Source organism: Hemitrygon akajei, chromosome 15 (genome assembly GCF_048418815.1).
Source record: "Hemitrygon akajei chromosome 15, sHemAka1.3, whole genome shotgun sequence".
Classification (NCBI taxonomy): Eukaryota; Metazoa; Chordata; class Chondrichthyes; order Myliobatiformes; family Dasyatidae; genus Hemitrygon; species Hemitrygon akajei.
In genome coordinates this window covers 4,131,871-4,149,153 of record NC_133138.1, presented here as the reverse complement: position 1 = coordinate 4,149,153, position 17,283 = coordinate 4,131,871, and the positions used below count along the sequence as shown (strand labels likewise).

At 51.6% G+C, this 17,283-nt stretch overlaps 1 protein-coding gene across 3 annotated transcripts in view; it reads right to left on the bottom strand.

Moving 5' to 3' along the window:
- The window catches only part of mrnip (MRN complex interacting protein), a 69,742-nt gene that overhangs the window by 38,402 nt on the left and 14,057 nt on the right, over positions 1 to 17,283 (bottom strand). For all 3 annotated transcript variants that reach the window (XM_073067079.1, XM_073067076.1, XM_073067078.1), the window contains exon 2: positions 16,186 to 16,245. In XM_073067079.1, coding sequence (XP_072923180.1) covers positions 16,186 to 16,245 — 60 coding nt within the window. The remainder of the gene's footprint in view (positions 1 to 16,185; positions 16,246 to 17,283) is intronic.

The window sequence follows — 17,283 nt, the reverse complement described above, 5'->3', positions numbered from 1 at the left end:
ATAAACCTGAGGTCATCCAGTTCGTTCTTCAGTGCTGCAACATGCTCCTTCAGAAGCTGAATCTGGACACACTTTCCACAGCTGTAGCAGCCAGGGGCACAATCAGTGTCCCTGACCTCCCACATCATGCACATAGCACACTGAATCAGCTTAGCAGTCATGTCTTCACCCTCTCCAATTGTGGCGTATTCTCCTCCCTCAGCCTCCTCGCCGAAGACTCTCGAGCCAAAGACTAGCTCTTTTCACACCAGGCACTTTCCTCGACCAGGCCGCTTCCCGACAGGCTAATGCTGATGTCAGACTAACTGGCCTATAGTTTCCTTTCTTCTGCCTCTCTCCCTTCTTGAAGTGACATTTGCAAATTTCCAGTCTTTCAGAACCATCCAATGATTCTTGTAAGATCATTACTATTGCCTCCATGATCTCTTCATCGACCTCTTTCGGAACCCAAGGATGTACACCATCTAGTCCAGGTGACCAGTCTACCACTTCCCAAGAACCTCCTATCTAGTAATGGTAACTTCACATGACCCCCAACACCTAGAACTTCCATCAAAAACACTAGTGTCTTCCACAGTGAAGACTGACGAAAAATATTTCAGTTTGTCCGCCATTTTGTTGTACCTCATTCCTACCTCTCCAGCATTGGTTTCCAGTAGTCCAATACAGGTAGTCCCCGAGTTACAAACATCCGACTTATGGACAACTCATAGTTACGAACCAAGGAAGGAGTATACCATCTGCCATTTTAAGTCAGAACGCAACGCTGTCCGCCATTTTAAGTCAGATCGCAATTTTAAGTCGTTGCCGTTGACACTGTGTTGAGTGTTTAACTTTGTATTTGGCTTAAATTTTTCTTAGTAAGATTCACCCTGACCCCGCCCTCTCCCCGATCTGGTCGGCTGGTGGCGCAGTGAGATCAGCGCCGTGCTCGAGTTCAATCCAGTGACAGACCACTCCCGTGCCGGGTTGATGTCAATCCAGTGACTCCCGTACCATCCGTGCCGGGTTGATGTCGAGGTCGCAACTCAACCTCATAAAAAAAAAACACTGTCACCTCCGGTTTAAATTCCCATGCGGAATATTGTGGAGGATCAAATACCCAAACCCAGCACAGCCCCCACTTGTCCCATTTAGCCTGTATCAGTGCGGTGGAGTTTAGGACCCGGGGAATTCAGTGCGGTGGTCCTTAGGACCCAACAGACCTCGGGAGCCGGCGCAGCTCGGGACCCGCCGCCCGCAGTGTTTCTGTTCCATTGACGGGAAGTGATCGCAATTGAAAATAAAGTGGAAATAATAAAGCGTTTGGAAAGAGGTGAAACACCACTGGTCATTGGAAAATCGTTAGGCTACAGTCAGTCAACGATTGGAACAATTTTAAAGGGTAACGGATACAGTGAGAATAATGGAGCATGTGAAAGGCCCTGCCCCGATGAAAGCTACAATTATTACTAAGGAACGCAGTGGTTTAATTATTGGAATACATACATTTCTTAAGTGTTTTATATGCATAGAAAGATAAAATATATATTATATACTAAGACAAACATTTGACTAACTGACGCTAAATAATACCAGATGTACTTGTTCCGACTTACGTATAAATCCGACTTAAAGATGGACTCAGGTACGGAACTTGTACTTAACCCGGGGACTACCTGTATCCACTCTTGTCTCTCTTTTACACTTTATGGTATCTGAAGAAACTTTTGTTATCTTCTTTAATATTATTAGCTAGCTACTTTTGTATTCCATCTTGGGGTACAAATGCAGACAGAACAAAGAGTCAAATTATGCCATAGGCAAAATTCAAAAGGATGAAAAGTGCAGGACTGAAGGTGCTGTATTTAAATGCACGCAAGCATTCGGAATAAGGTGGACAAACTCATGGCGCAATTAGAGACTGGTTGGTGTGACGTTGTGGGCATCATTGAGTATTGGCTGAAATAAGATACAGGATATTAAGTGGAATAGACAGAGTGGACAGCCAGCGCCTCTTCCCCCGGGCACCACTGCTCTGTACAAGAGGACATGGCTTTAATGTAAGGGGAGGGAAGTTCAAGGGGGATATTAGAGTGTACAATGTCCTGTGTATGTTACTAAAAAGGGCTTCTTTGGTTTGTTATGAGTAGGAATGCTTCTTTGTCTGTTAAAAGTTTCTCTTGCCGTTGTTTCGCTTTAGAATGGCTGATATGGTAATTGTATTCATTTGTTAATCAATGGGGAATGTTATTGTGTTTTGTGAGGCTGGGAACTTGGGGGAGGGGTTGCGCGGGCTTGGGGTGTGAGGGAGTCGGGAGGAAGACGCCGAGGAAGGAGGACGTGCGCTCGGACGACCACCGGGAAGTCCGAAGTGGGAGTTTCGGGAGGACGACCACCGAGGAGTCGAATGGTTCGCTGGATGAGCTCCACCGATGTGCACTAAACTGACTGAACTTTGATAAGCTGGCGCCTTTTGTTTTTTACTTGTATATATATATTGTATTGCCTAATACTCTTTTAATTTTAGTAAACTCTTTAAAGTGTATTTCATACCGGTATTTGTTGTGGGTTTGATACAGTTGGCGGGCGCGAGGCATAAACGCGATTCTCACAGCACCTGCGTGTACGGGAGGTGGGTTGGTGTGTGGCTGGATCTCTTTTTCCCCTAGACATATACCAGCCTGTTGGGTAAGTGTTACATTTGTGGGGGCTCCACCCCTTCTCCGAGGATGAGGCTGAGGAGACATCGGAGGAGGAGCTAGAGCTAGAGGAAAACCCCGGAGAGGTGGCCGGCACTAGCAAAGGGAGGAGGGAGGAGGGAGTCGTGACTAGGCCCCGCCCCCCAGGTAGGGTGGAAGCCTCCGAGCTGGCAGCCGCACTTAACTCCCTGGTGGGAGTGGCCGAGAGGCCACGGCCGAAGCTGGGGGTGTTCTCCGGAGCCAAGCCTACTCCGGACGGGGAGGTGGACTATGAGACCTGGATCGAGCATACGTCCTTGATGTTAGAGGAGTGGCCAGGCTCGGAGGAGGAGAAGCGGCAGCGATTGGTGGGAAGTTTGAGGGGTTTAGCAGCCAAAACAGTTCCGGAGTGGAAAGCTGAAAAGTCTGGGGCCTCAGTGGAGGAATGTATAGAAGTTTTGGAGGGAGCGTTTGGGTTGTCAGGGGAACCCTGGCTGCTTTTAGCAGAGTTCCAACGCCTGGAACAATGGAGAGGGGAAAAGCTCTCCGATTACGTATTTAGGATGGAGGGGATGCTCTCGGGGCTGCGGCGCCGGAGGGTAGTGAAGGCGCCGGACGTGGCTAGCGTGAGGATGAGTCAGTTATTCAGTGGCTCTCTGGAGGAGGACAAGGTGGCGTGGACTATTAGGCAGGCTTATAGGAAAGGCCCCCCTCCATCATTCTGGCAACTGATTAGAGAGGTGCGGGAGGAAGAGAGAGCGTTGGGGCGGAAAAGGGGCGCAGGCCTACGGGAGCGATCCTCAGCATACAGGAAGTGGTGGCTGGGTGGAGGAATGACAACCCACCGAGGGGTAGAGAATCCCCTCTGGAGGGGAGGGACGGGGGAGGTACCCACTCTCAGGGGCGACCAGTGCCGTGGGTTGGGAGTGGGAGTCGTCCTGGGAGAGGAGGGGCAGCAGGCAGCGTGTGCTTTAACTGTGGGAAAGAGGGGCATTTCAGGCGGGACTGTGGGCGGCCGAGGGTGTGCTATAGCTGTGGAGAGGAGGGACACTTTAGGTGGGATTGTGAGAGACAAGGAGTTCCGCGGAGGACAAGTCCCCCTGCGACTAAGAAGGGGGAGGTGTCGGGAAACTTAGGAGAGGCTCAGTGAGGGAACGGACTGGAGCCTCTGGAGGAACACGTTCCCAGAGATCAGCCAGGGGACCACCGGGTGCCCACCCCTCTATTCCAGATGGGCTGGTAGGACCCCGTGCCAGTGTGGGTCTACGGATAGAGGGAGTTTACGCAAAAGCCGTTCTGGATACGGGATCGCAGGTGACCTTATTGTACCGGTCTTTCTACAACCAATATCTAAAGCATTTGCCCGTAACCCCATTTGACGCCCTGCAGATTTGGGGTGTGAGCGAGGGTGACTACCCGTACGATGGGTACCTATCGGTGAGATTGGAGTTCTCGGAGGGCGATGTGGGAGTGTCCGAAGCTATTGAGACGTTGGTGTTGGTGTGTCCTGACCCGGTGGAAACTGGTGGTGCTGCCCTCCTGGTGGGGACTAATTCCCCCGTTGTGCGACGGCTCCTGGGAGCTTGTAAGGAGAAAGCGGGGGAAGACTTTCTGGAGACCCTCTCGGTGCATCCAGTGTTTCGAGCAGTGTTTGAAGAAGGGGTTGCCTCACTAGGACTGGACCCGGAGTGTAAACGAGGGACGGTGTGGTGTACGCAGGCGAGGCCCAAGGTGATCCAACCCGGGGAGGTAGCACTAGTGATGGGGACCCCCAGATTCCCAGGAGTGCCGACGGGCAAAGCCCTGTTAGTAGATGCCCCGGACGATCTTGAAGGGGAGACACGATTTCCGGCGGGGGCGCTGGTGAGGCCCGAAGTGCAGAGACCAGGGGTGGTACATGCGAGGCGTATAACTATAAGTGTCAGGAACACCACGGCAAGAGAAATCACCTTTAAGAGGGGAATGCCGCTGGCACATCTGTTCCCGGTGACGGTAATGTCTAGCGCACCAGTGAGGACCCCTAACGGGGAGGGATTGGAGCATCGAAGGGAGCTGACCGCTGAAGTCTTTAACTTCGGGGATTCCCCTGTGTCGCCAGAGTGGAAACACAGGCTAGTGGAGAAGATGCTGAAGATGGAAGCTGTTTTTTCTCGGGGCGAGTTTGATGTTGGCTGCTCCAAAAGCACTCGCCACACCATCCGGGTGACGGAGGACACCCCGTTCCGAGAGAGATCCCGGCGGCTGGCTCCGGCAGATGTTGAGGACGTGCGGCAGCACTTGTGCAAGTTGAAGGAGGCCGGAATCATAGCTGAGTCCCGAAGTCCTTATGCATCCCCAATAGTGGTGGCACGGAAGAAGAATGGGCGAGTGCGCATGTGTGTTGACTACAGGACGTTGAATCGGCGAACTGTCCCTGATCAGTATACAGTCCTAAGAGTCGAGGATGAGCTGGCCTGCCTGAGCGGTGCAAAGTGGTTCAGTGTGCTGGATTTAAGAAGTGGGTATTACCAGATCCCAATGAGTGCGGGCGATAAAGAGAAGACCGCTTTTATCTGCCCGCTGGGGTTCTTTCAGTTCGAACGAATGCCCCAAGGCATATCGGGAGCCCCAGCCACCTTCCAGAGGCTCATGGAGAGAACTGTGGGGGATATGAATCTGTTAGAGGTGCTGGTGTACCTGGACGATTTGATAGTGTTTGGATCGACTTTGGAGGAACATGAGGAGAGGCTGTTGAAGGTGTTGGGCCAGCTTAATGAAGAAGGGTTGAAGCTTTCCCTGGACAAATGCCAGTTCTGCAAGTCGTTGGTTAGCTACGTTGGTCATATCATTTCGCGTGAGGGAGTGGCTACTGATCCAACCAAGATAGAGGCCGTGACCACCTGGCCGAGACCCCAGAAAGTGGGCGCTCTGCGCTCATTTTTGGGGTTCTGTGGGTATTACTGGCGATTTGTGAAAGGATACGCCAAAGTGTGTCACCCGTTGACTCAGCTGACCCGTTGACTCAGCTGTTGTGTGGCTACCCCCCGGTGGGAAAGAAAAGGACGGGGGACCAGAGGCAGGACGCTGGAGGATACTGGAACCCGGCGGAACCTTTTGGCTCGAGATGGGATGATCAATGTGAAGAGGCGTTCCGATCTTTGAAAAGGGCGCTGACCCAGGCCCCGGTGTTGGCTTTTGCCGATCCCCAGAAGCCGTATGTGCTGCACACGGATGCCAGTCGAGAGGGTCTCGGGGCTGTTCTGTACCAGGAGCATGGCAAAGCATTGAGGCCGGTAGCCTTTGTCAGCCGAAGCTTGTCGCCATCGGAGAGAAACTATCCCACTCACAAGTTGGAGTTCCTGGCGCTGAAGTGGGCGTTGGTGGACAAGTTGGGCGATTACCTGTACGGAGCCAAGTTTGAGGTGCGAACGGATAACAATCCGCTCACTTATATTTTGACTTCGGCAAAGCTGGATGCCACAGGACATCGGTGGCTGGTGGCCTTGTCGGTATATGATTTCAGCCTGAGGTACCGGCCCGGAAGCAAGAATGTCGATGCGGATGCTTTGTCTCGTCGGGAGCCGGGGGAACAGGAGAGGGATGAGGAGTGGGAGAGTGTCCCTGCCCCTGGAGTGAAGGCGATGTGCCAGTTTGCTATCACCGTGAAGGCCGAGGGAAGAGGGAGGCTGGAACGCGCCGTGGACCATTTGGGGGGTTTTGACGACGCCATACCCCTAGCTTACTGTGACCTGACCGCACTACGGACTAAACAGTTGCCGGAACTGAGTCCGGGGGAAGTGGCAGCTGCTCAGCAAAATGACCCAGGCATTGGCACAGTGTGGAGAGCGGTCGAGAGGGGGGGATGGGGCATTGGCTGAGAAGGCGAAACATCCATTCGTGCCCCTGTTGTTGAAGGAGTGGTCTCGGTTGAGGTTAAAGAACAAAATCTTGTACCGGGTAACGGCGCCTCCGGACCAACCCCACTGTTGGCAACTGGTCCTGCCGGAGGAGTATCGGCAGGCTGTACTCCAGGCCCTACATGATGATTCTGGACACTTGGGGGTGGAAAAGACCTATGGATTACTCAAAGACCGGTCCTACTGGCCCCGGATGAGGGGGGAAGTCGAAGCAGACTGTAGGGGCTACAGTCGTTGCATCCGGAGGAAGACCCTGCCCGCGTTGGAGGCTCCACTGTCGCACTTGCAGAGTGTGGGACCTCTGGACCTGGTATGTATGGATTTTCTGTCGATTGAACCTGACACCAGCAACACCGCGAATGTCTTAGTCATCACCGATCATTACACTCGCTATGCTCAGGCATTTCCCACTAAGGATCAGAAGGCGATGACCGTGGCGAAGGTGTTATGGGAGAAGTATTTTGTTCATTACGGCCTTCCCAGGCGAATCCATAGCGATCAGGGGCAGGACTTTGAGAGCCGCCTTATCCATGAATTACTGACTATGCTTGGGGTTGAGAAATCCAGGACTATCCCGTATCACCCACAGGGAGATCCGCAGCCAGAGAGGTTCAACCGGACCCTGTTGGATATGCTCGGGACGCTGGAGATTGGGCAGAAAAGCAGGTGGAGTCGTCATATTGGACAATTGGTTCACTGTTACAATTGTACTCGCAATGATGCTACAGGATATTCGCCCTATTATCTGATGTTCGGGCGGGAAGCGAGGTTGCCCATTGACTTGTGTTTTGGGGGTGAAGTGGGTGAATTACCCGGGAAGTCCCATCTAAAGTATGTGTCCGACATGAAGAGGGAGTTACAGCAGGCGTACGAGTTGGCCGAGGCGGCGGCTACCAAACAAAATCGGTGGAATGAGATGCGGTATGATCGAAAGGTGAAGTTTGTTCAATTATTGCCGGGCGACCGGGTCCTTTTACGGAATTTGGGACTCCCTGGTAAGCACAAGTTGGCAGACCGATGGGCGGCCAGCCCCTATGTAATAGAGAGCCAGATGCCGAACCTGCCAGTTTACCGGGTGAAACCTGAGGATGGGAAAGGGCCTATCAAGGTACTCCATCGGAATCACCTGCTGCCGCTGGGTCAAGCTGTGCAGGTGGATACGGAGCCAGAGTGGGAGGTTACGCCCAGTACAAGGACTCTGCGAAGGTGCAGAGAAAGGGAAGAGACCGCTGCTGAAGAGCGGGGACGGGTCCCTCGCCCGGAAATGGCTACTGATTCGGAAGAGGACGACTCAGATGAGTGGCCCCTGTTCCCATTCGCTGGTGCTCCAGTACTCGGAGAGGAGGCTCCTGGCCCTTCCCGTAGTGAATTGGGTGAGAGAAGGGAAGGTCTTGAGGGTCAGATGGAGAGGCAGCCAACAGTGGTGGGAGAGAGGGTGGAGCCCGAGCGTGAGCCGGAGAGATCTCAGGTGAGGGAGGACCCCCGTGAGGAAGGGGGTGAGGGCCTGTCAGGAAGACCTGGGGTGTCCGAGACAGTGGGTTCGCAGGTGGAGAGGGAGCCCAGGGGGGCAGAAGGGGTATGGAGATCTCAGAGGATTAGGCGCCCCCCAGAGCGGTTGACATATGTGGTACCAGGAGAACCGAGTGTGATTTCTACTGCTCTGGGTAGTTATGTCACTGCTTTCTGCACCTGGGTTGGGTTTTGTGTATTGCAAGAAGCTTTGGGGAACTCTAGTAATGCCATGAGGGCATGACATTTGCTGGTGGGGAGAGAATGTACAATGTCCTGTGGATGTTACTAAAAAGGGCTTCTTTGGTTTGTTACGAGTAGGAATGCTTCTTTGTCTGTTAAAAGTTTCTCTTGCTGTTGTTTCGCTTTAGAATGGCTGATATGGTAATTGTATTCATTTGTTAATCAATGGGGAATGTTATTGTGTTTTGTGAGGCTGGGAACTTGGGGGAGGGGTTGCGCGGGCTTGGGGTGTGAGGGAGTCGGGAGGAAGGCGCCGAGGAAGGAGGACGTGCGCTCGGATGACCACCGGGAAGTCCGAAGTGGGAGTTTCGGGAGGACGACCACCGAGGAGTCGAATGGTTCGCTGGATGAGCTCCACCGATGTGCACTAAACTGACTGAACTTTGATAAGTTGGCGCCTTTTGTTTTTTTCTTGTATATATATATTGTATTGCCTAATACTCTTTTAATTTTAGTAAACTCTTTAAAGTGTATTTCATACCGGTATTTGTTGTGGGTTTGATACTGTTGGCGGGCGCGAGGCATAAACGCGATTCTCACAGCACCTGCGTGTACGGGAGGTGGGTTGGTGTGTGGCTGGATCTCTTTTTCCCCTAGACATATACCAGCCTGTTGGGTAAGTGTTACAAGAGGAAGGTTTTTCACTCAGAGAGTGGTTGGTGCGTGGAATGCACTGCCTGAGTCAGTGGTGGAGGCAGACACACTAGTGAAGTTTAAGAGACTACTAGACAAGTATATGGAGGAATTTAAGGTGAGGAGTTATATGTGAGGCAGGGTTTGAGGGTCAGCACAACATTGTGCGCCGAAGGGCCTGTAATGTGTTGTACTGTTCTATGTTCTGTATAAGACCATAGCTGGGAGCTCAACATCAAAGGATATACTTCATATCAAAAGGACAGGCAGGAAGGCATAGGCAGTGGTGTGGCTCTGTTGGTAAGAGAAGAAATTACGTCTTTAGAAAGAGGTGACAGGGACAAAGAATGTTGAATCTTTGTGGATGGAGTTAAGAAAAACATTATGGGAATCATATATAGGCCTCCAAATAGTGGCCAAGATGTGGGTTTAAGATTGAAAAGGAAGCTGGAAAAGGCAAGTAATAATGGAGGTCACACAACTGCACTGGGAGACTTCAATATGAAAGGGGATTGGGAAAATCTGGCCAGTGTCAGATTGTAAGAGAGGGAATTTGTTGAATGACTACGAGCTGGCTTTTTAAAGCAACTTGTGCATGAGCCTACTTGGGGAAAGGCTATCTTAGATCGGGTATTGTGTAATAACCCAGATCTTATTAGGGTGCTTAAAATAAAGGAACCCTTAGGAGGCAGTGATCATAATATGATTGAATTCATCATGCACTTTGAGAAGGAGAAGCACAACACACATGTATCAGTATCACAATGGAGTAAAGGTCATGGACCCTATTCAGTGGAATAAAGGGAATTACAGAGGCATGAGAGAGGAACTTGCCCGAGTGGATTGGAGAGGGATATTTGTGGGAATGACAGCAGAGCAGAGATGCTTGAAGTTTCTGGGAATAGTTCACAAGGTGCAGGATAGATATGTCCCACAGAGGAAGAAGTTCTCAAATGGCCAGGGTAGGTAACCGTGGCTGACAAGGGAAGTTAAGGAATGCATAAAAGCCAAGGAAAGGGCATATAAGGTAGCAAAAGTGAGTGGGAAGTTGAATGATTGGGAAGCTTTTAAAATCCAACAAAAGGCAACTAAAAAAGCAATAAGGGAAAAGATGAAATATGAGGGCAGACTAGCCAATAATATGAGGGTAAGTTGATGGAGAAGATCCTGAGAGGCAGGATTTATGAACATTTGGAGAGGCATAATATGATTAGGAATAGTCAGCATGGCTTTGTCAAAGGCAGGTCACGCCTTATAAGCCTGATTGAATTTTTTGAGGATGTGACTAAACACATTGATGAAGGAAGAGCAGTAGATGTAGTGTATATGGATTTCAGCAAGGCATTTGACAAGGTACCCCATGCAGGCTTATTGAGAAAGTAAGGAGGCATGGGATCCATGGGACATTGCTTTGTGGAATTAGAAAAGGCTTGCCCACAGATGGCAAAGAGTGGTTGTAAATGGGTCATATTCTGCATGGAGGTCGGTCACCAGTGGTGTGCCTCAGGGATCTGTTTTGGAACCCCTGCTCTTCGTGATTTTTATAAATGACCTGGATGAAGAAATGGAGGACTGGGTTAGTAAATTTTCTGAGGACACAAAGGCTGGGGGTGTTGTGTATAGTGTGGAGGGCTGTCAGAGGTTACAGCAGGACATTGATATGATGCAACACTGGGCTGAGGGCTGAGAAGTGGCAGATGGAGTTCAACCCAGATAAGTGTGAGGTGGTTCATTTTGGTAGGTCAAATATGATGGCAGAATGGTAAGACTCTTGGCAGTCTGGAGGATGAGAGGGATCTTGGGGTCCGAGTCCATAGGACACTCAAAGCTGCTGCGCAGGTTGACTGTGTAGTTAAGAAAGCATACAGTGCATTGGCCTTCATTAATCTTTGGATTGAGTTTAGGAGCCGAAAGGTAATGTTGCAGCTATATAGGACCATGGTCAGACCCCACTTGGAGTACTGTGCTCAGTTCTGGTCGCCTCACTATAGGAAGGATGTGGAAACCATAGAAAGGGTGCAGAGGAGATTTACAAGGATGTTGTCTGGATTGGGGAGCATGCCTTATAAGAATAGGTTGAGTGAACTCGGCCTTTTTTCCTTGCAGCGACAGAGGATGAAAGGTGACCTGATAGAGGTGTATAAAATGATGAGAGACATTGATTGTGTGGATAGTCAGAGGCTTTTTCCCAGGGCTGAAGTGGCTAACTCGGAAGGGCACAGTTTTAAGGTGCTTGGAAGTAGGTACAGAGGAAATGTCAGGGGTAAGTGTTTTTTTTAAAAACGCAGAGAACAGTGAGTGTGTGAAAAGGGCTGCCAGCGACGGAGGTGGAGGCCGATGCAATAGGGTCTTTTAAGAGACTCCTGGACAGGTGCATGGAGCTCAGAAAAATAGAAGGCTATGGGTAGCCCTAGGTAATTTCTAAGGTAAGGACATGTTTGGCACAGCTTTGTGGGCCAAAGGGCCTGAATTGTGCTGTATATTCTAATAATGTAAAGCAGGATACCAAATGTTTTTTCGGTTATATAAAGAGTAAAAGCGAGGTGAAAGTTGATATTAGACCATTGGAAAATAACATTGGTGAGGTAGTAATGGGGGACAAAGAATTGGCAGATAAATCTATCTTCACTGTGGAAGACACTAGCAGTATGCCTGAGGTCCATGAGCATCAGGGAGCAGGAGTGAGCGCCATTGCTATTACAAAGGAAAAAGTGCTGGGCAGACTCAAAGGTCTTAAGGTGGATAAGTCAGATGGACTACGTCCCAGAGGTTGCTGAAGAGATAATGGATGCATTGGTCATAATCTTTGAATCAATTGATTTGTCGTGTCCTGGAGGACTGGAAGATTGCAGATGTCACTCCTCTCTAAGGGAAGAAGTCAAAAGAAAGGAAATTATAGGCCAGTTAGCCTAACCTCAGTGGTTGGGAAAGTGCAGTTTATTATTAAGGATCAGGTTTTGAGGTACTTGGAGACGATTGATGAAATAAGTCAAAGTCAGCATGGTTTCTGTAAAGGGAAATCTTGCCTGACAAATCTGTTAAGAGTTCTTCGAGGAAGTAACAAGCAGGGTGGACAAAGGAGAGGCAGCGGATATCATCTAATTGGATTTTCAGAAGGCATTTGATAAGGTGCCACACGAGGCTGCTTAACAAGATAAAATCTTATGTCATTACAGGAAAGATACAAGCAGAATGGATGACAGGCAAGAGGCAGCGAGTGGGAATAAAGGGGGCCTTTTCTGGTTGGCTGCTGGTGATTAAAGAGTCACTGTTCGAACCACTGCTTCTCAAATTGTTTGTCAATGATTTAGATAATGGAATTGATGACTTTGTGGCAAAGTTTGCGGATGATATGAAGATAGGTGGAGGGGTCGGTAGTGCTGAGGAAGCAATACGATTGCAGCAGGTCTTAGACAAATTGGAAAATGGGCAAAATGAGTCCTCGTGAAAAGCTCCCAGAAGGTTAATTTACAGGTTGAGTCTGTGGTAAAGAAGGCAAATGCAATGTTGGCATTTATTTCAAGGGGAATAGAATACAAAAGCAAGAAGATAATGTCGACCCTTTATAAGACACAAGTCAGGCTGCACTTGGAGTATTGTCAACAGTTTTGAGCCCCTTATCTCAGAAAGGATGTGTTGTCATTGGAGAGAGTCCAGAGGAGCTTCATGAGGATGATTCTGGGAATAAAGGGGTTAACACATGAGGAACATTTGGTAGCTTTGGGCCTGAACTCACTGGAACCTAAATTGCATTGAAACCTACCAAATATCAATAGGACTAAATAGGGTGGATGTGGAGAGGATGTTTCCTATGGTGGGGGTATCCAGAACTAGATGGCACAGCCTCAAAATTGAGAGGTAACCCTTTTGAACAGAGATAAGGAGGAAGTTTTTTTAGCCAGAGAGTAGTAAATCTATGGAATTCTCTGCCACAGACTGCAATGGCAGCCAAGACCGTGGGTATATTTAAGGCAGAAGTTGATTGTTTCCTGATTGGTCAGGGCATCAAAGGATATGGCGAGAAGATAGAGATATGGGGTTGAGTGGGATCCGTGATCAGCCACGATGGAATGGTGGAGCAGACTCGATGGACTGAATGACCCACTTGTAAAGGTCATACCTTTTCCAGATCTCAATGACCCATAAATGTGAACCCTTGCTTCATACATCTGTTCATCAGCCACACATTCACCTGCAAATCATCCGATTCTTGCCATGGCTGTGGCCTGTAGCCATCGGGCTCCTGAACTGGCTGCAGTGCTGAACTGGGTCCATGACTGTGGCCATCGGGCTCCTGAACTGGGTCCGTGGCTGTGGCCTGTAGCTATTGGGCTCCTGAACTGGGTCCGTGACTGTGCCCTGTAGCCATCGGGCTCCTGAACTGGGTCCGTGACTGTGCCCTGTAGACATCGGGCTCCTGAACTGGTTGCAGTGCTGAACTGGGTCCGTGGCTGTGGCCTGTAGCCATCGGGCTCCTGAACCCGCTGCAGTGCTGAACTGGGTCCATGGCTGTGCCCTGTAGCCATCGGGCTCCTGAACCCGCTGCAGTGCTGAAATGGGTCCGTGGCTGTGGCCTGTAGCCATCGGGCTCCTGAACTGGGTCCGTGACTGTGGCCTGTAGCCATCGGGCTCCTGAACCCGCTGCAGTGCTGAACTGGGTCCGTGGCTGTGCCCTGTAGCCATTGGGCTCCTGAACCCGCTGCAGTGCTGAACTGGGTCCGTGGCTGTGGCCTGTAGCCATCGGGCTCCTGAACTGGGTCCGTGGCTGTGGCCTGTAGCCATCGGGCTCCTGAACTGGGTCCGTGGCTGTGGCCTGTAGCCATCGGGCTCCTGAACCAGCTGCAGTGCTGAACTGGGTCCCTGGCTGTGCCCTGTAGCCATCGGGCTCCTGAACTGGGTCCGTGGCTGTGGCCTGTAGCCATCGGGCTCCTGAACCCGCTGCAGTGCTGAACTGGGTCCCTGGCTGTGCTGTAGCCATCGGGCTCCTGAACTGGGTCCGTGACTGTGGCCTGTAGCCATCGGGCTCCTGAACTGGGTCCGTGACTGTGGCCATCGGGCTCCTGAACTGGGTCCGTGGCTGTGGCCTGTAGCTATTGGGCTCCTGAACTGGGTCCGTGACTGTGCCCTGTAGCCATCGGGCTCCTGAACTGGGTCCGTGACTGTGCCCTGTAGCCATCGGGCTCCTGAACTGGGTCCGTGGCTGTGGCCTGTAGCCATCGGGCTCCTGAACTGGGTCCGTGACTGTGGCCTGTAGCCATCGGGCTCCTGAACCAGCTGCAGTGCTGAACTGGGTCCGTGGCTGTGCCCTGTAGCCATCGGGCTCCTGAACTGGGTCCGTGACTGTGGCCTGTAGCCATCGGGCTCCTGAACTGGGTCCGTGACTGTGGCCATCGGGCTCCTGAACTGGGTCCGTGGCTGTGGCCTGTAGCTATTGGGCTCCTGAACTGGGTCCGTGACTGTGCCCTGTAGCCATCGGGCTCCTGAACTGGGTCCGTGACTGTGCCCTGTAGCCATCGGGCTCCTGAACTGGGTCCGTGGCTGTGGCCTGTAGCCATCGGGCTCCTGAACTGGGTCCGTGACTGTGGCCTGTAGCCATCGGGCTCCTGAACCAGCTGCAGTGCTGAACTGGGTCCGTGGCTGTGCCCTGTAGCCATCGGGCTCCTGAACCCGCTGCAGTGCTGAACTGGGTCCGTGGCTGTGGCCTGTAGCCATCGGGCTCCTGAACCCGCTGCAGTGCTGAACTGGGTCCGTGGCTGTGGCCTGTAGCCATCGGGCTCCTGAACCGGCTGCAGTGCTGAACTGGGTCCGTGGCTGTGGCCTGTAGCCATCGGGCTCCTGAACCCGCTGCAGTGCTGAACTGGGTCCGTGACTGTGCCCTGTAGCCATCGGGCTCCTGAACTGGGTCCGTGGCTGTGGCCTGTAGCCATCGGGCTCCTGAACTGGGTCCGTGGCTGTGGCCTGTAGCCATCGGGCTCCTGAACTGGGTCCGTGGCTGTGGCCTGTAGCCATCGGGCTCCTGAACCAGCTGCAGTGCTGAACTGGGTCCCTGGCTGTGCCCTGTAGCCATCGGGCTCCTGAACTGGGTCCGTGGCTGTGGCCTGTAGCCATCGGGCTCCTGAACCCGCTGCAGTGCTGAATTGGGTCCCTGGCTGTGCTGTAGCCATCGGGCTCCTGAACTGGGTCCGTGACTGTGGCCTGTAGCCATCGGGCTCCTGAACTGGGTCCGTGACTGTGGCCATCGGGCTCCTGAACTGGGTCCGTGGCTGTGGCCTGTAGCTATTGGGCTCCTGAACTGGGTCCGTGACTGTGCCCTGTAGCCATCGGGCTCCTGAACTGGGTCCGTGACTGTGCCCTGTAGCCATCGGGCTCCTGAACTGGGTCCGTGACTGTGGCCTGTAGCCATCGGGCTCCTGAACCCGCTGCAGTGCTGAACTGGGTCCGTGGCTGTGGCCTGTAGCCATCGGGCTCCTGAACTGGGTCCGTGACTGTGGCCTGTAGCCATCGGGCTCCTGAACCCGCTGCAGTGCTGAACTGGGTCCGTGGCTGTGGCCTGTAGCCATCGGGCTCCTGAACCCGCTGCAGTGCTGAACTGGGTCCGTGGCTGTGCCCTGTAGCCATCGGGCTCCTGAACCCGCTGCAGTGCTGAACTGGGTCCGTGGCTGTGGCCTGTAGCCATCGGGCTCCTGAACTGGGTCCGTGGCTGTGGCCTGTAGCCATCGGGCTCCTGAACTGGGTCCGTGGCTGTGGCCTGTAGCCATCGGGCTCCTGAACTGGGTCCGTGGCTGTGGCCTGTAGCCATCGGGCTCCTGAACCCGCTGCAGTGCTGAACTGGGTCCGTGGCTGTGGCCTGTAGCCATCGGGCTCCTGAACCCGCTGCAGTGCTGAACTGGGTCCGTGGCTGTGGCCTGTAGCCATCGGGCTCCTGAACCAGCTGCAGTGCTGAACTGGGTCCATGGCTGTGGCCTGTAGCCATCGGGCTCCTGAACTGGGTCCGTGGCTGTACCCTGTAGCCATCGGGCTCCTGAACTGGGTCCGTGGCTGTGGACTCACTTTTGAAGGCTCTGCAGTTTATGTTATGTGTATTATTTACTTTTTTATTCTTTGTAAGATTTGGGTTTTTTTGCACATATTAGATGTTTGTCAGTCTTTGAGGTGTATCTTTGTTTTGTGGCTGCCTGCAAGAAACAATCTCAAGGTTGTATATGGTATACATACTTTGAGAATAATCATACTTTGAAGCTTACCTTCAGCACTGACTGTTTCTCTCCACATAATTTGCAGTTCCATTTCTTGCTCTTTTTAACCTAAAATGGAAAAAAAACTTAATTAAATGTCATTAAAATTGTATAAGTTTCTTACAAAAATATGATAGAGACATAGAGTGGATAGCTGGGGGGTTTTCCCCCAGGGCAGAAATGGCTAATACAAGGTGGCATAATTTTCAGGTGATTAGAGGAATGTATGGGGGGGGGGGGGGAGGAGAAATGTCTGCGGTTAGTTGTGTTTTGTCTTTACAGAGTGGTGGGTGCCTTAAACACCCTGCCAGGGGTGGTGGCAGAGGCAGATACATTAGAGACATTTAAGAACCTGTCAGAAAGGCACATGATAGAAAACATGGAGGATTATGTGGGAGGGAATGGTTAGATTGATCTTAAGAGTTGGTTAAAAGATCGGCACAATATCGTGGGCATAATAGCCTGTGATACTTTATGTTCGAATGACAGTTACTTGAACAAAATAGTGGAATAGATTTCCTGGTTACTGCTAATCAGTGTAATTTTTTAAAACTGGAGCTAATGAATCTGAGATAATCTGCGGAACAGATTATCCTACAAAAAGTAGTGAAAATGGCCCAGTCCATCACAGGTAAAGCCCTCTCCACCACTGAGCACACCTACACAGAGCACTGTCACAGGAAAGCAGCATCCATCATCAGGGACCCCCACCACCCGGGCCATGTTTTCTTCTCACTGCTGCCATCAGGAAGGAGCCTCAGGACCCACATCATCAGGTTCAGGAACACTCATTACCCCCCCCCCCCCCCCCAAAACATCAGGCTCTTGAACCAGAACGGATAACTTCGCTCAACTTCTACTGCACTCTGGTTGAACACCCAGTCCGTGCAGTCTTTCAAATGTAAGGAGACTGTACACTGTTAAAGACAAGACCCTTAACAGTGTTGCTGAGCAGAGATCCTGGGGTCCAAGTTCATAGCTCCTTGAAAGTGGCTACAGCAATCGATTGTGTGGTTCAGTAGGCTTACGGATTGCTTGCTTTAATTAGTCACGGCACTGAGTTCAAAATCAGGAAGTTGTGTTGCAGCTTCATAAAACTCTGGTTTA